General features: G+C 38.8%; 1 protein-coding gene across 1 annotated transcript in view; it reads left to right on the top strand.

Moving 5' to 3' along the window:
• The first annotated feature begins 2391 nt into the window (after positions 1 to 2391).
• The window catches only part of RASSF3 (Ras association domain family member 3), a 30730-nt gene continuing 13730 nt past the window's right edge, over positions 2392 to 19391 (top strand). The window contains exons 1-2 of the mRNA XM_083365596.1: positions 2392 to 3126; positions 18198 to 18305. Of these exons, the coding sequence (XP_083221722.1) occupies positions 3016 to 3126; positions 18198 to 18305 (219 nt within the window). The 5' untranslated portion in view covers positions 2392 to 3015. The remainder of the gene's footprint in view (positions 3127 to 18197; positions 18306 to 19391) is intronic.

The raw sequence follows: 19391 nt of genomic DNA on the forward strand, positions 1-19391 counted from the left end.
GTAAAACCAGCTCTGGCTATTTGGTGCCAAAGCAGTATATTAAAAGTATAGAAATTCCCTCCCCCCCCCCAGTGCAGGTCACATTACCCAATTAGGCATCAGACAATTATTATGAGAAAAAGTCTTCGCTTCTTAGTAAACAATATCTTGCATGACCTTGGTTCTCAGGTTCAGCAGCTCACCACCTGCAAGGCACATTCCATTCTTTCCCTCTTCCCGAGTCTGTAGGCAAGCTAATAAAAAGAAATGGCTGAAACAGCATGAAACTTCTTTGAGCTTGACAATGACATTTTATTGCCTTCTGTTATGGATGCCATGTTATGCAAAAGATACAATTTCTTAAAATATTATCTGTGCATCACACACATAAACAGGTAATTCTCAATTACAATCATTTGTTTAGTGGTTTGAAGTTATAATGGTGCTGAAAAAATGTGATTTATGACTGTTTTTCATACTTACAACCATTGCAGCATCCTCATAGTCATGTGAACCAAATTCAATGCTTGGCAACTGGCATGTATTTGATAATCTAAAGAGCCTTGGTGGAGCAGTGGGCTAATGCCTCCTTAAGTAACACCAGCTGCCTGCAATTAGTGCAGGTTCGCATCCCACCAGGCTCAAGGTTGACTCAGCCTTCCATCCTTCCGAGGTAGGTAAAATGAGGACCCAGATTGTTGGGGGCAATTAAGCTGACTTTGTAATAATGCCGCTTGGGTGTGTGTGTGAAAGCCCTAATAAGCAGGCATATACATAGAACGAGGGCTACTGCTAAGCTTGTAAGCCGCCCTGAGTCTTCGGAGAAGGGCGGGATATAAATGGAATTAAAATAAAATAAAATAAATAAAAAAAATGCAAAATCTTGTGGTCATGTGATCACCTTTTACAAACTTCTAACAAGCGAAGTTGATGGCAAAGCAGATTTACCTAATAGCCATGTTTCTAATTTAACAACTGCAGTGATTTACTTAACTGGCAAGAAACGGGCAAAACTCACTTAAAAACTGTCTTGCTTAGAATGTAAATTTTGGTAATACAATATAATATTCTTGTTTTCATTATAATTTCCACATATTGAAAATTAGCCAAAATTTCTCCATTTCAACATTTAATACATCCTTTCATATCACTACATCCAAGTATATTAATTATATTATATCATTCTTAACATATATACATTTTAATCAATTTCATTTAAACAGCTCAATATTTCACTTTAACTTGTTGATATGGAAATGTGATAGATAAGAAGTGTATTTATATTACTAGGTATTGGAGAGAATTTTGTAAAGGGAAGGGAGGTCACCTAGAAATATAAAAATGAGAAACTTCAAACGTTTAATATCAATGCAAAATTAAAGCTGGAAAAGTATATAAGGTGTTTGATGTCTTAAAGATGGAATGTTAAAATATAAAATATAGAAAAGTATTGACAAATGTAAGAAAACTACTAAATAACTTATGGATAACAAATAAGTATGTTAATTTAGATAAGAGATAATATGTATTAAAGGAAAAAAGAGAGGAAATTCTGGATACAACAAATTAGAGATTTGTAATAATATGTATTTGTATGAAACGGAACTATTGTAACCCAGATACCACGTTGCTTTTCAAAGATATTATTGTAACATTGGAAAATCAATAAAAAACTCATAAAAAATAGATTGGAAATTTTGGGCTCAATTGTGGTCGTAAATTGAGAATTACCTGTAATGTATATCTTGCAGGCCAACTTCTTCAGTTGATAGACTCTATAGATAAAAAACACATTGCTAACTTGGTAGTGGCAGGAAAAAAAGGTGTAAAACCAGCAGGACTATTTTTAACTTCAATGTAATGAATTTCAGCATTACTGAGAAGATAACAGATCACATATTCTCTAGTTTAATATTTTGCAGTAAGCTACAGATACTACAACAGGTTGTTTCTATAGGGTCTCTCTCCTCCCGTTCATCAAATACTATATCAATGGTTTCAATACTATGTATACAAGTCAAATTCTACACTAAAATAAACCTTTCCAGACATCTCACTATACTGTGAGCTATTACAAACCAGATACCACAGTGTTCACATAACTACTGGTTTTAATTCCTCTGGCCAAGAGCAGTTAAATATCCAAAGCTTTTGCACATTGATTATGGAGAACATACTTCTTGAGTTTTGTTCTATCTGAAATTAAAGTCTAAACCTATTAAAACATCTTAAACTTACTGTATTTATGTTAACAATGTTAATACTTGGAACGAAATTCCTTGTTATGAAAAAATATATTGTAAGCTTTTAAAAATATTCTGGATTTCATATATTATATTCTATTTACCTAAGGCTGCAAGAAAGAGAAAGTAAATAACCAGCTGAGATTTATTTCAGAATAAATACCTTGAAAGGATAATTAGGCTGCTTTTCGGTAAATTCAACCCAAAGCACTATTTTGTAGTATTGGATGGGATTTCTCTTTGCAAATCTTTGCAGAGACAAGAATTTTTATAAATTCTTATAAATTTTGAGTTCTCTTAAAAGTCAAAAGCTGAGTTGTATCACGTAAAAACATCCCTCGTATTCTCAAGGAGCTGGGATGGACTGACATTAAGAAATAAAACTCGAGAATGCCGGATATCTGCCATCTCGCCTGAAGGGTTTTTGTACTGCATTCAAATGTATCATCCCACTTCAGTCCATACGATGCTTCTATTAAGTCCCTGACAAATGCCGCTAAGTATTCTTCAGCCCGTCGAATAGGCCATGCCAGCCGCGTACACAGGTGGCTGAGAGCAGCTCCGAGACCGCCTCCCCTCGGCCGCTTGGGGAGGGGTAAATGGTGCCGCCTCCGACAGGGCGGGCCCGCTCGCGTGTAGACTGGAGGGCGAGGTGACTGAAGGGCGCAGCGAGAGGAATCGCCGCCTCTGCTGCCGCCGAGCCCCGGGCAGGCGGATCCCCATGCGGCGACGGGGACGCCTCCGGGTCCCTGCAGAAACGGCGACGGGGGGGCGCCAATGACGGACTAGCAGCATGAGCAGTGGCTACAGCAGCTGGGAAGAATCGGAGTCCGAGGAGTTTTTCTTCACAGCTCGCACTTCCTTCTTCAGGAAATCCTTCGGCCAAGCCAAGCCAAGCCTGCAAGTAAGCGATTGTCGGCCTCCCTCGAGGTTGCTCCCGGGGTGCCAGCTGGGCGGGAATCTTCGGGCCGAGTCCCGTGCCCTACCCCGGCCTGACCCGTTGCAGGCTGCGCCTACGTCTGCAGTCCCACGTGCTTTTTCCAGCTCCGGAGCTAGCATTTATCTCACCCAGAGCTCCCACGTTCCCCTTCCTCCATTCTACCAAGGTTCCATGTGAACCAGGAGTGTCGGAAGACCCGAGTGCAGAAAAGGAAGTGAGATAGCTGGAATTTTTTTTTTTTTTGCTATTGCTAGATAGTTCCACTCTCGCTCGCTCTGTAGCTCAGCCATTGAAACAGTTCATACGAGATTGATCTAGCTTTTCGGGCTTGCCAAAAATAGATTTCAGCGGATCCACTTCCTTGTGAGGCTTGTCAGAACGAGCCCAGGACAAACATTCTACACGCGGTGGGGCAAAAAGCGGTTCTCCGAATTCGGCTGCTCCCATGGAACCCGCGTGGTTTTGTAGCCGTGACCTTCGTGTACAGTAGTTTCAGCGTTGTTTTTTTTTTAAAAGCGAGTACTATACGCCGACCGATATGATAAATACAAGTTTATAAAGACGTGTAATAAGAGAAGTAACTTGAGTCGTTTATGTTCTCTTGTCCGCCCGTGTGTGTCCTTTCGATATGAGAAAGGCAAGGTTCATGTCATCCTTGAAGAAAGGAATTGAAAATAAACAGTAAACATAGTTGTTCCGTTTATGCAAACATCTGTTATATCTGTATATGGAATGTGTGCAATTGTAGCTGCCACATTTGGAATAAGTTGTCATAGAGTAGGAAAAAGTTGCATAAGGGGCAACTAAAATTATTAGAGGACTGAAGCATCTGGTTTACAATTAAAAGGTAGAACATTTGTAGCGGGCTTAAAAAGGCCTGGGGGAGGGTCATTATTGAAGTGGAAACTGCTGAATGATATGGAAAAAGTGGACGTGGAGACGTTTTTCTCTCTTTCAAAAAAGAAATTATCCAGTGATGTTGATTGGAAGCAGAGTTAAAACACACAAAAAAGTACAGAGGATAATAAACCTATAGAGTTCATTATCGTAAGACATGATAACATAGGTGGCTTTCTTTTTATTAAAGTTATAATAAAAATAATGACAAAATACAGAGTTTTTACAAGTATTGAATTTCATTAAAATTTTCAATATTTCATTAGTGTTTGTGAGTGCGTGCATCCCTTGGAGTCAGTGTTGGTGACTACATGGGGTAGTCCCTGGAGTTTTCTTGGCAAGAATTGTTGAAAATGAATGAATACCCCAATATTATATATATACCAACAATAATCAACATATTATAAATAATAAAGTGTGAGATTAAGATTACAGTAATTTATGTCAAAATAAGTACAGACATTGTTGAGAAAAAACTAATTTTTGGAGATAGTACAAGCTCTATAGAGACTTTTAATGAATAACTTTCAAAGGTTATTGGATACATTAATAAAAAAACAGGCCTATCAACCATAATAAGTCTTGAAGATTCATTTTAGGTAGCCCTCAACTTACAACAGTTATAGGAAGAAGGATGTGTCATTTCCTGGTGGGTGGTCTCTAGAGGTATCTTGTGAGAATCAGAATATTGAATTATGGACTTCGAACTGTTTCAAGAAGTTTTTTATTTTCTAAAGAAAATTATGCATTGTTTTTGTGTTTTTACCTAGTTATCTTTTAAGAACATCAAGATAAAAGTTAAATTAACCTATAATAAATTATCAAGCTACATCAGTTGTAAAAAAACCCTGTATGGTATAATGGTTAAGACATCAGGTTAGAAACTGGGAGATTGTGAGTTCTAGTTCTAGTTCTGCCTCCTGCACTGGCCATCGCCTCCAGGTGAGACGGGCAAGGGGCTGTTCCAGCTGTTGCCATCACCGCCAGTGGGGGAGGCAAAGGAAGCAGGGGGAGAAGGCGAACTTTCCTTGCGAGGTTGCAGTGGCTGCCGCTAAGCCGCCTTTCCCTTTCCTGGCTGGGAAGGAGGCAGCTTACATGGGCTGTTGCTTTGTGCCAGTAGGTGCGACCCTCGGAACCGCTTGAGAAGTTTTGTTCCTGGGGGGTGAGGGGGGTGAAGCAGGCCACTGGAGCAGTTTTCTGCCTCTGCCTCTCAGGAGGCTTAGTCCACCCCCATGTTACTTTTAGCGTTCAGGGAAGCCCCCCTGCCTTTAGGTGCTCTTTGGGCTCTATCCTAACCCCCGGAGACCCACGTTTGTCTGGTGTAAAAACTTCGGTCAGCCCCAAAGCAAAAGCCGCCGCCTCTCCCCATTCTGTTTTCTCTGGTGGCGGTGATGGCAGTGACCAGAGCAGCCCCTCTCCTATCTCTACCTGGGGGTGGCCGGTGGGGTGCCTCCTGCCACCACCTCCACCTCATCCCCTGCCTCGCCTCACCTCATTCGAAGGCGCCCACTTGGGTATGCACAAATACTTATGTCAGTGATGCTAATATCAGATGTTTTTGCTTTGACAACATAGGGAGATGCAGCCTTTTTCTTTGTATGCTTTGTTCTTAGAATGTGATGGGGGTTAATTAGCTTTTGAAATAAGAGATAAGAAATGGGTTGGAAACAGGAGGAAAAGCTTGCATTTCAAACTACCGGTAATTGGAGAATGTGATTTATGACTAAATTAGGGGAGTGAATTGTGCTTGATACTATGTGTTCAGGGGAGGGGAATTCAGATTTCGGCTTCAACCATGTATGTGCCGAAGCTATGCTTTTCTATTAAAGATTCTTTAAGGTAAACAATGCCTTGAAGTTCTTTGAAGAGTTTCATTGGTTGAAACCATGACAACTTATTTATAATTTACACTATCATTTATTTTAAGTAATGTATTTCTTTATATTAATATTATTTTATAATTCAGTACGTCCATCTTGTGTTGCAACGGACCTCTGGCTGACAATCGTTACAGGAGCTTATTTTGGGGGTAGGGCTTATATTACGAGCATCCAGAAAAGTCATGCTAGGGCTTATTTTCTGATTGGGTCTTATTTTTGGAGAAAAATAGTAGTTATGGATATTCTAAGGTAATATGGTTCCAGAATGGTCCTGCTTTATTTGGTACATCATGTTTGAAACACCTATAGCTACACTGATACTAGTTTACTTCCAGAAAACCATTGAACTAAGCCAAAAGAGCAGCATCTGTAGCAGGTTCAGCTTGGTTCAAGAAGAAACATTATTGATTTCTTTGTAATGTTTTATTCCCAAATATGACTTTTGCATGCATTTGTATGTGTATGTAATAGCTGTTATGTCAACATTAAAAAGATGTCCACCAGCCAAGGAATTTGAAGGACCTGGGTTAAAGCCTGAATGGCCTGATCTGGAAGAAATAATGCTCCCTTGCATGTGAAGCAAATCATTATGCACTTGCATGGTCTGAAAGTGTATAATATTTTTCCTTCCAGAGTAGCCACATTGTGGCTTAAAATGACATATGAACTTGCTCTGTGTCTATTTAGTTAAGACAAGATTTTTGGGGAACATAAATAGTTGTTTGAGAAAAGCAGATGTCAGATATGCAGGTGTATCATGGAGATCTATCAAAGACACACAAGACATGAAATTAAGGAAGATCAACATTGAAGCCTTAAAAGATTTAAGAACAAAAAGTTTATGGATGTTGAAGGGCAAACTGCTATTAACACCACAGAATTCTGGCAAAATTATATAGTTGAGACATATTTCTACTTCAAGCTCTTAGTGTAATATGAGAAAAAAGACAGGATGAACTTGACGGTAGTTGGTTTTTAGTTCAAGAATAAAAGGTTAATTAATTATTTTATTTTATTTTAGAGTAGGCATTAAATTCAGAATAAAAGAATTATGTCAAGTTTAATTAAAATATATGTATTTTAATTAAAATATTTAAATATGTCAATCAATATCTGAAAAGCGGAAGTGTTCGGTTTTTGCACTTTTAATTAACTTCTGAAATCATCTTTATTTTTTTTTCCTTTTCTTTTTTTTTAATTTATTTTTTTTATTTTTTCACAGTTCCGTTCATATACCACAAACCAAACAATGAAATATAAACATTTTTTTCAAGTATTTAAAATTTGTTATATCAGTAATGCTGTAGGTATTATATATCACCATACATACATACATACACGTAAGTTTGGGTGCTGCTCGTCCATTTCCCCTTTCACAGTATCCACCCTCCTTCTCTCTCTTCCCTCTTCTCTACTTTCTTTCTCCCTTTCTTCTTTCTTTCCTACTTCCCTCTTCTTCCTCTCCTCTCCTCTTTCCCTCACCACTCCCCTCCCGTTTCTCCCCACTTCTCCTCTTTCCCTCCAACCTTCCTACTTCCTTCCCCCTCCTCTACTCTCTTCCCTCTTTCCTCTCCTTTCTTAAATCATCTTCATTCTAATTTGTTTTTAATGGAATACTGCTCCTCAAGTTATAATCTTTCAGAGGTAAAAAAAGTACTTGGCCTTAAAAAAACCCCAACTCATTTGAGATTATAAAATGATTGATATTCTTGACATTTTAAACTGTTTTTAACCTTTGTAACTTAATTTTTAACTTTTTAACTCTTGTTTTAATATTTTTTCCACAGTTTTTGTAAACCATCTGGTGACACTTAGATGAGATGGGTTGTGTAGAATTGGATAAATAAATATGCCATAATGGGCTTATAGCAAGGCTACGAAGGACCCCACTGGAAGCGCGCTAAGTGTTATAGAGAGTGTTATATGTAGACAGGTTGGTTTAAGTATTTAGAACCAACCATATATTATCCTTGGCATTAATACAAATGGTCCCTTTGTTCAGGATACAAACCTGAAAGATTGTTGCTTTGTTCCATAGAAGTGGGTTAACTGTGACTTTTAATTTGAAATTTGTTCTAATAAATTAAATATTTTCTTTATCTTAAAAATATATTTTGTTGAGAGGTTAACAGCTATTTTGAAATATGAATTCTATTTGTTTCCTCAATTACTTCAGATAGTCCTTGACTTATAACAGGCTGCTTAGTGACCATTCAAATTATGGTGGACCCTCTGAAAAGGTATTTACGACCTGGTTCTAAAATTCTAATGGTCGTGCACGCCCATAGTCACATGACTGCTTTTTGGATACTCGGCAACTGACCTGCATTTATGCCTATTATATCAATCTAGCCTAAACATTTCTTTCAAATTGAGCATTATGATTCAGTTTGTGGATTGTTGTTTAAGTGTCTTTTGATTGAGACAGCGAATTATTTATGTGCATAGACTGGTGCAGTGGTTCACAACCTTTTCTATACCCAGCACCCCTAGAACGCTTCTGATATATTCTCGCACCCATTACAAAAGTTTGAAATAACAGCAGCGAATTATGCATATACACTATAATTTTGAAAACTCAAGTTTTCGCACCCCCTGAAATACCATCTCGCACCTCTGGTTGGGAACCCCTGGACTAGTGTATTTTATTCATGTTAATCATTATGTCTGCCTGCATACTTCTTTTTAAGAGGGAAAGGCATTTTAATGCTTGACTTCAGAGGAAGCAGCAAATGTAAATCACTTGCTAGCAATACGGTTAAGTTTTCCAGTATATCTTACTGTGTGGACATAACACTGCAAATAGTTGGAGTTGTTTCTGCTTATTTCATAGGGCTATGCAAAACTCATCAGAGAAAAAAGCAACATTCCATCCTTCCACTAGTTGGGAGTGTTCTTTGACAGTTTCCAGACATAAATCCTCTAGGCCAGAACAGTATGGCCCAGAGGAGGTACAGAAATGGTTCTGTTTCACAGTTGGTGAGTTTTGCAAGTCCCTGAAACATGTATAACTTGTTTGGCCATATCCGGATCTTTGAAATATGAAACATGTAATTAAGAAAGCATCATGACATTGCTAGTTATTTTTCAGATATGATAGAAAAAATTATCTTAGTGTAAGAAGGCAGTAATGATGGTGTTGAAGGAAAAGTCTTCATCATGGTTCAGTCCAAGCCGGGAATAAACAACATGGCGACTGCTTTAGAAAGAAGGTTGCAGTTTATTGAAAAGGAGAGATGGCTCTGGAAGAAGAGAGAGAGAGCACATGTAGGGATTGGGTTTTTATACCCTCTGGGGCTTTTATTTGGAGTTGTTTCCTGTTCCTGTTTGAGGCTTTGTATTTCCTGTGTCATGTATTCTGATCTGAGTCTGGGTGTGCTCTTTGGCATCTGTGAGTTAATCCTATTATGTCCTGTCTTAGAGTTTGGATGGGGTATGTACATTTTAGGTGTCTTCTAATCTTCTAACGTCAACCTTCCTGAATGGTTTCTACAGAGCTGGTTTCTGCTTGGGGGAGGGAGACTTGGGGCTATTAAGAAAAACTGGGCATGCTTTTCTGTCTCTTTTAAGATCCTTTGAGGAAATATATTTTTCTGCCCTTTTAATATTTCCTTTTCTGGGTGGCTGACTTCCCACAATGGTGTTCCAACATTCTAGTTTTATGCTATTTTTTGTCGTTAAGTGTGGAGTGTGTGTTAACTATGTAGCATCATAGAATGATTTGGATCATGATCACAAAAGACGGTGTGATAAATGAGTGTTGAATTAACAAATAGGTCTTTATGAATTAAAATTGTATTTTATTTTTGTATTGTGATAATTTTCTGGTTAGGATTTAGTGTTGTTTTGCAGTCTCTTCCATATTTGGCTGGTACATCTTGCAAGGTAGATTAAACTTGCAAGGTAGATTAATACTATTAAGAAAATGAAAAAAGAGTAGGGAATAGGAGAAAAGCAAATTTCTGTACCAGTTCTTAAACCCGCATAATTATTCATGTAATTCTCACAGTTATCTGTTGGAATAGTAAACAGTTCAAGGAAAGGAGGAATACAATACTGTAGAGATAGCCTTTAAGTCGGTTAGATTTGGTTGTGGTTTAGAAACTTAAATATGTAATATTTAAATTTTTATTATAATTTTAATTATAATATTAACTAAATTATATATTCTGTCTATATCCATTGATTAATGGCAGATATTGGCAAATACTGCAAGGAGAGGAAATATTCTCTCTGTATGTATGCAATCATTTATGGTTTTAGGATTTAAGAAACTTTCGTGAAAAATATGGATTATGTGAATACTGATAACAATTATATTTTATTAGAGACAAAATAATCATAGTATAGAACAGGGCTTTTCAACCGGTGGTATGGTACGCGAGCACCGGGCTGGTGGTACGCAGCGTCGCCTTCCTCCCCCTCTCCGCTCCTCCCCTCCACTTCACTCCTTCCCAGCTCACTTGGTTGCAGAAAAAATGCTGCTTGGCAACGGCCTGCGGGAACCCTAGGATGTGCGAAGAGCACAGGTGCAGAGTGAGGCCCCGCCCTCCGCAGGGCCGGCGGTATGGAGTCGCCAGCTGATTGGCGTGTACAGCCAGCCCGGACCTCCGCCGAAGGGCTCCAGTCCATAGAGAGCTCCCGGCGGGTTGACAGCTTCCTGGCAGCAGCCCCAGCTGGTGAGGAGGCTGGGAGGGAAGTGGTGGCCTGGCGCTGGGGCTGCCAGGGCTCAAGTGCCGAGATCAGCAATGCTTTGCAGCTGATCGGAGCTTCTTCGGGGCTGCCAGGCTGGAGCTCTGCGCTGATCCTGGTGCTTCTGCTGAGCCCCGAATAAGCACCAATCACCTGGAAAGCAGCACTGATCCCTGCTCTCACACACACAAACACGTGCAAGCGGTTACAGCTCAAGGCGTTTCAGCCTTCAACTTTGGCTCCCAGTGCTTGCCCTTGGCTGCTCCCCTCCCCTCCGTGCCTCCAAACCGATCCCCAGGCCAGCGTGTCTGACTGAGGAATTCTGGGAGTTGAAGTCCAGAAGTGGCTTGTAATAGGGTGATGGCGTTAAACTCTTGTGCTGAGCGGGAGCGTGTGCTACCATGGCTCCTGCTCCCCGCTAGGCTGCGGGAGCCACCTTGGGGGGGAGGGTTATTTTGCGATGGGGGCGGGTGAGAGAGAGAGAGAGAGAGAGAGAGAGAGGAGGGGCGGTTATGGCGGGAGAGACAAAAATGCTTCCGACTGGCCTCATCATGGCTGCCGTCTCCCGTTACCGGTTGTGGTTCTTTCAATCCTGGTGGGCAGCTCCGGTAAGCAGGCAGTTGAGCACGAGATAGTTCAGGGCATCCCCAACTTCCCCTTTTCCTCTTGAGCCTCTTCCCGGTAACTGAGGCCTTCCCTGCAAGCAAGTGAGCTGAGCAAGAACCTAGGTGACACCGGCAGTTGCGGCACCACAGACCCGAGGGCTGCTTCATTCCCGCTTGGCCTCTCTCAAAAGAGGGAAGGGAGGAAGGAAGAAAAGAAGAAAGGTAGGGACAATGGGAAGGAAGGAAGTGACAAAGAGGGAGGGAAGGGAGGCCGGGCAGATTGCGGGCACTGGCACTGGCACCGATGCAGAGGGCAAATGCACACACGAGCGGAACAGATGCGCACAGCAGAGGCGCTGCTTGGGGCTGGAGGGTGATCGCACGCACGAGTACCCTCCGCACTGGCACCGCCGCCAGTGCCTGCAATCTACCTGGCCTCCTCTCCGGCCTGAGCAGCGCCTCTGCCATGTGTGGCTGTCCAGCTTGCATGTGCGATTGCCCTCCGGCTGCGAGCATGCCCTCTGCCGTGCGTATTCTTGGCGACCAGTCAGGAGGATTCCTGGCCAGAGAGAGCGGGCAGGGGAGACAGCCGGCACCGTGCCCAGCAAGAGGGACCTTGAGTTGGCTCGGCCACCTCTCCAGCGTCTCCCAGAGGCATCTCCAGCGTCTTTCCTTCCAAAGTTGAAGAGGAGCTGCAGTCTATCCCGACTTGAAAGGCAGGTGGGGAACGCAGCAGCAGGAGCAGCCCCTTAGCCCGAAGGACACATCTGATTTGGGAACTGGGCAGGTTGGCTCGAAAACCTGGAGCGGATCTCCCATTTGGTCTGCGCAGGGAAAGCCGGACCAAGTGGAGGAGAAGCTGCAGCCAGAGGCAGAGTCCGTGATTTTTTATAGGCTGGGTTTTGGGCGGTGTAGCGCTGGACAATGGAAGGGAGGGAGGAAAGGAGGAAGAGACAAAGAAGGAGGAAAGGAAGGAAGGAAAGAAGGAAGGAAGGGACAAGAGAGGGAGGAAGGAGGGCACCCACCCCAGTCTCACCCCCCTCCACCAGAGACCCATGGATTCCCCCCCCACAGGCACCCTGCAACCTTGAGTGGTGAGCTCCCCCCCACCCATTGACTTCGCTTGTCAAAAGTTGCAAAAAGTGATCACATGACCCTGTGACCGTCATAAGTATGAATCAGTTGCCAAGCATCCAAATGTAAATCACATGACCCTGGGGATGCTGCAACAGTCATAAGTGTGAAAAAGGGTCATAAGTCACTTTTTTCAGTGCCGTTGTAACTTCAGTCACTAAGCAAATTGTTGTAAGTCGAGGACTACCTGTACTTTATCATTTTTTTTCCTTTTTTTTTGGTCAAGTTTTTGACACCTCGTTGGGTGACTGGTGGTACTTGGACATTGCCTTATCCTAAAAGTGGTACAATGGGTGAAAAGGTTGAAAAGCCCTGGTATAGAAGAAAAACAAGCTTTTGAGTCTTTGTGCTTGTAAGAACACCTTATATACATTTAGATATACAGTCTCAGTTTCATTTCTAAATAAATAAATAACCTTATATAATTGGTTATTTTTACAATTTTTCCCTAATTACAGATAATGAAATGCCAGGCAGATCATATAAATATTTAAATTAAATAGGTGTCTCTGAAGTTGTTTAAATAATAGGCTATAATCTTATGCCTACCAAAAAGGTGATTTTATAACACCTTTCTAAATTGCAGTATAAATAATTGATTATTTGCAATAGTGAAAAATTGATTATTTTTATAATTTTATAATTTTTCACTAATTACAGATAATGAAATAGTATCTAGAGATATAAATGATTAAATAGTTGTGTCTGAAGTTTTTTGAATAATAGATTCAGGTTATAATCCTGTGCATGCCAAAAAGTGTGATTTTATGACACATCGTGTCTATGGATAAACTTAAACCTTAGCGATACTATAGTTGTGATTAACATCTTAAAAAACCCCTAGAAATTCCTGATGCCATACTTTTCCTAACATGCTACTGATTCCTTACAGCAGGGGTATCAAACTGCCAGCCCGTGGGCCAGATGCGTCGCCAGGAAACTGTGCCCACCCCATTGCCGGCAATGGAGAAAAAGCTCCGATACATCGCGTGCTGTCATGTGATGTTGCGAGTTTGACATGTCTGCCTTACAGTAATAAAAATTAGCAAACTAAAGAAAAAAAGGCATAAATGGAGAGAATGTACAAATGCTTGTGGATGATTTGCAACCATTATATGATTTTGAAACTAGATTTCAGAGAGATTTATTATTTCTGTATTACAGTTGTTCAATAAGATGGAAATAGAGTAAAACAACATATAACCAAATGAACAATTGTCTTCTACAAATAAAATGAGAATATTAAATAAGAAAATTCCTCGTAGACATGCGTTGTAAGACTGGTAAAGTAAATGAAGTTATATGTTCAGAATCTGAGCATGTTAATCCTGTAACAGGAAAAATGTTCTCACTGGAACACAACTTTATTTTTCGTTTTAAATGTTTGTATGTAACTATTCAATTTAATTCAAAGTAATCTTTGTTACTACAATAATATTAGGAAAAAACTGAAGAAAAATTAGGCATTTATTTTTAAGCTTCTGTTAGGAAGTGTCTTACCATTTTCAGTTATTGAAAATAATTTACTTAAAAATAATTTAAAGTTTCTTACATTGATAAGTAGCCATTTTTCCAGTCAAAAACATGACAGGTTACATGTGAAACAGTAGTGAACTTTGTAATAGGCAACCATGAATTCTTAATTTTTACTTGAAGGAAGGGTGGAGCAACAGTATTTCCTTGTGATGGATTTCCTTAGCATGCAAATAGGGAAATTGCTGTTTAAAGAAGATGAAAGTCTTTCAACCTGGAATTGAAACAAAACAGCAGTTATTGTTCCACATACTCTTAAGAACAAAGTTCTGCTTGCTGTGTTTCCTGATAGCCTTTTTCCGGAGTTAGTAAAATAACTTGCTCAATTACAGCTTACCTACAAAGGAAGTCTCTCTCTCTCTCTCTCTCTCTCTCTCTCTCTCTCTCTCTCTCTCTCTCTCTTTGTGTGTGTGTGTGTGTGAGAGAGAGAGGGAGGTGAAGAGATTAAAATGAATGTAACCTCTTGTTCAGTGTATATTTTAAGAGGGATTCTGATATTCTTATTAGATACTTTATATAGATAGAAAAATTGTTCAAGAAAATTTTTATGGCAAGGAAAGGACTCAACTCTTTAGACAAACTGTGGTTATCTTATATTGGTAGTAGTAATGAAATCTATTTTACCTTTACAGCTGGAGTTTTATTTTATCATTTGTATTTTTGGAATAATAGCTTTCATGTTTATTTGGAGAGTTAGTGTTTATGAAACCTGTCTAATGTGGTGGCAGGACCTAAGATATAATAAATGTCTCAGATATAAACATGGGGATAATAAACAGGATTTATTTTTCCTAATCTTGAAACCTGATAGACATATGTGAACATTAATAGGTTGGGGATTAAATTTGGAACCAGAATTGCATGAGAAAGTGACCTTGTAGAATAACCTCACTTTGAAAATGGGAGCAAAATATATTACTGGAAAATTTGGGCCAGGTAAGAGATTAATATGTTGAATCTACTACTTACTAACAGCTATTTTAAAACTTTTTTTTTATTTAAAAAGTTTTACAATACATTTTGACTTTAATCCCCCCCTCCCCCACCCCTATCCAACCCAACAGCTATTTTAAAACTTTTGAGAGACTATGTTTGAATATATTTTAACTAAATCAGTTGCTTGGCAATAAATGCAATTAAAACATAAAACAATATGGCAATGTTTTTATCAGTTTCAGAAGTACACAAAATACTTGAAAGTTTAAGCAATATTATTTTTAAGTAATACCAACAATCCAATTCTATGGAAAACTTTTATTAAAAAAAAGTTGAAATTACATGGAATGAGAAACTGAAGATTAATGGATCCAAGTATTATACAATATAAAATAGTACCTTTTATGATCTAGAAATGAAGTTATTTATCAGAAAATCTTGTTCTGTATTTACTGCACTCCTCAGCTGACTCAGGAATTCTGGGAGTTGAAGTCCATGAGTCATGAAAGAGCCGAGGTTGCCTACCCCTGCACTAGAAGCATATTGAAATAAAGCTAAGCAGATCACTAATTTTTATGAAAATTTTTCATTTTTCATGAACACTCTTATAGGAGTATACAAAGTAATAACTTCTTCATGATGTATTACAGGCTCCCTTATAGTCCTAAGAGATGATTTGTTTTAACCATTGTTTGTTGTGGTAGTAAGCTAAAATAATTAACACTATTACAAGTAGTCTTCAACTTAGGAACTTTTGTTCAGCAACAATTCAGAATTACCGTGGTGCTACATGAAGGGACTTAAGATCTATAGACCAAGTATCCGGTATAGCATGAGATAAAGTGCTCCAATGGTCCTGTAATTGCAATTCGGGTGCCTGGCAATGTACCTGCACTTAAACTGATCTCGGATGCTGCAACTGTTTCCCTGCATATCTTGCTCATCCCCCCTGCCCCACTGGGTTCCTTGTGCCTACTTCCTGGACACGCTTCCCACCCTGCTAGGTCCGAAAACCTTGGGCCTCTCCCTACTCAGCCATGCCTTGCTCCAGTTAACTCTTCTGAAGACTAAATATCCAAAATAGCACCCAGCCATTGTCACATTATGCAGGCTTTTATAGAAGCTGTCTTGCATCATTCTGGAAGCAGCCACCATTCTTGCAATTTCTTAGAAGGGTTCAGTTTTCTGCACATGGGGTTGCCTTTGCAGGATGGTTGTGCGTTGCACCGACTGGATGCTTTTTTGAAAAGCAATCTTTGGAAGAGGTAAGTGGAGCAAGGTGTGATGGGGCAGGGAAGAGGATCAAGGCCTGCAGGGAAGCTATGCAAGGGATGATTTGAGGGGGAGGCCCTGAGAGTTCTGGCACAAGCCATATGTGAGCTGGGGGGGGGGTGCCAAGTCTGCTCCATGTCTCCCAGGGCCTCCCCCACCTCCTTAAACATCCTGTGCTGCTCTTAATGACCTGTACAGTTGCTTAATGACTGCAGTGGGGTGAGCTGGGTTTATGAACATTTGAGTGAGGTGATCATATGAGTGCCTCACTTAAAAATCACAACAACATATCACCATAATTCCATGCTCAATTGTGGTCGTAAATTGAAGAGAAACTGTAGAACTTAGGAAGATATATGAACCTAATCTGTGTTTCATTCATCTTGAACAGTTTAGTTTAAAGGATAGCATTGTTTATTTGCTAGATGACTAAATAAGGCTTTCTCCAACTTCCCTGTATGCCTTCTTGGAAAAAAGAAAAGGTACAAAAGTAGACTTTCAGCTCCTTGGCCAAATTGGTCAAAGCAAAAGACTTTATCCTTCAATGCAAAATATGTAGGACAACAGTCAAAAAGATGTGTACAATAATTTAGAAATTAAGTTTTATGCTATTTTGATCACCATATTAAAATCTTTTAGAAAGATAAAAAAGTTGCACTACAGAAAAATAATAATCTTATTTTATTGTAATGGGATAGGTAATCTAGTGTTCCTCATGCTGTAATTCTTGTATAAGAACTCTAAATGCCATTCTTGCAATTTAGTCTTCAAAGTTTAAACAACCAACTCTATTTAGAAATGGGTTGCATGCCAACAGTTAGAGCACTGCCATATAGGGTATGGCAAAACCAGTGGTTTTGGAATTAGATCATGATAAACTTGTTCAGCTTTATTATTACAAGTACATATTAAGTTTTCTCTCGTTCACTTATACTCAAATACACACACACACAATTATTTTGTATTTTTTGGTTTTCTTTTACATTTTAGCTTTCTGTAGCAGCAACTTCCACTAAAGGTTTCAAATGAAAGAACAGTCAAAGTTTATTAATGATGTTGTAGAACTAGTTTATTCAAAAACAGAGGTGATTGCTGATAAGGGTAATGTCTGTTTTAATATAAATATTATATATGTTTGTGTGCTTTTCAAAAATTTAAGTTCACTCTGTTTCAAGGCCAACAGATTCAAAAGTATTTTTCTAACCCCAGATAAAGTTACTAAATCAATTGATATCTATAATCTTGTGAATGTGCTTCCCTCTTGTTCATTAACTCTAAGTTAGGACTAGGGGGTTTGATATCCTAGAAATTCTATGTACATACTACTTTTTAGACAAACCAATAATATCTTGAAACTTGTTAATGAATCAGTACAGTATGTTTACAACAGCTCTGAATTTTCAATGCTATTGGTTATATCATTGATTCCTCAATTTTAAATGCTTCAAAGAGAGACATAAATGCATGTTCAAGCCTTAAGTAGCATTAATGAGATGTGCCAGTACAATACTTGATAAAAGTATTTATTGGGTTCATTTTGCATAGAAATTGGTACAGTGTCTTGAATGTATTCTTTTTATGAATTAGATTCCTGCAATATTAGAATTTATTGACCCTAACCCTAACCCAGACAATACATTGCTTAAGTACTTATGATTGTAAAATTAGAAAATAAATAAATATTTGTATAAAAAAGTAGAGTGTATAGATTGGGAATATTTGAGCCAAGCAAGTGGAACCATGAGTAGAACTTCTCTTCTGCTTTGTCGTAATACACAGACATTTTTTTCACCAAAACCCATATTTGTTAGGTTTTAGACAGCAAATATGTGTAATTTCCTTTCCTTTTCTGTCAAAAGCCATTAAAGAAAAGGAAAAAAGAGGTTAATTCCATGATAAATTTTTGCAGGATATAATGCTGTCATTTTACTATGTAGCTTTCAATCACTCTTATTTTTTAAAAAGGTTGCTGTGCACTACCTATCATACATATTATTTATAGATCCCCAGTTCATAGTTTTACTTTTTAATTGTAGTAGAACTAATCTTTTAATATCTTTGAAATTTTCAACCTATTTTGTTCTAGGATGTTCAGAAGGAGAGAGAAACCCATAATTACCTCACCAAGGAAGCAATCAAGGAAAAAGTCCAAATATACAATTCAGATGTTACTGACAAGCTAAAAATGACGTTGGTAAGCTTTTTATATACAGCATTTATTATGATTAGGTAACATGTCTGTCTGGGACAGAAGGGTTAGTCTTGCCTTCCTGAAGTCAGTACTAGATGTGATTATCAATGCTGTAAATGATGGCAGGTGAATTCTATATTGCATAAAATATTTCTTAGCATTCACCTCCTAACTTTGCAAGAATTCATATTACTAGACAGGATTATAGCTTGTCAGACCCAGACAGGCAAAGGAAGATGGGACGCATTGGAGAAAAAGCAAATGTGGGACTGTCTACTTTGTTCTTCACATGGTTTCTATGTATTAGTTTATTGTACTTATTCAGTCACAATTGAAGTATACAAATACTGAGCTACATTTTGTGGCTCTGAATGTTCCTTCTCACTGCATGCTTAAAGGACTTAGAAATATAAATCTCTGATTTTTGTGATTGTAATTTAGTCACATTAAGGTGACTATTAAGAAAACATGTTCTTTTTCTATTTGAAATGCTGGTGCTTGCTGAACTGTGGTTTTTATAGTATTAAACTTTATTGTATTATAATTGCTCTTTTTTGTTATTGCGTTTACTGTTTGGTTTTTGTGAATTGTTTGTGCATTGTACACCCTAACTTTCTTATGATTTGGATACCTGTTTTGGAAGGTGTACAAGTCCAGCAATAACTAGCCACTGTCCAACAGATGTGTTTGAGCAAGGAGTGTTTAATAAATTATAACATCATTCATGATGCAATTACCCTACTTTTTTGTGAGGCCATGCACCTATAGCAGTTATTGTGGCTGCCAGACCTGATCAGTACCAAAGAATAACCGGTTTAATTATACTCATGATAAGGCAAAAGTGACCCAAGAGCCTCATTTGTCTTCACATCCCAAGACTTAGCTACTATACTATTTTTTGGTGCAAGAACATACTCAAAAACCAGATATGATTACCATTAATATTTATTTTATTTATTTGTTACATTTTTATTGTGCCTTTATTATTTTATAAGTAATTCAAGGTGGTAAACCTACTCCTTCCTCTTCCTGTTTTCCCCACAACAAAACTCTGTGAGCTAGGTTGGGTAGTGATTGACCCAGAATCAC

Source organism: Vipera ursinii (assembly GCF_947247035.1).
Source record: "Vipera ursinii genome assembly, chromosome: 6".
Taxonomy (NCBI): domain Eukaryota; kingdom Metazoa; phylum Chordata; class Lepidosauria; order Squamata; family Viperidae; genus Vipera; species Vipera ursinii.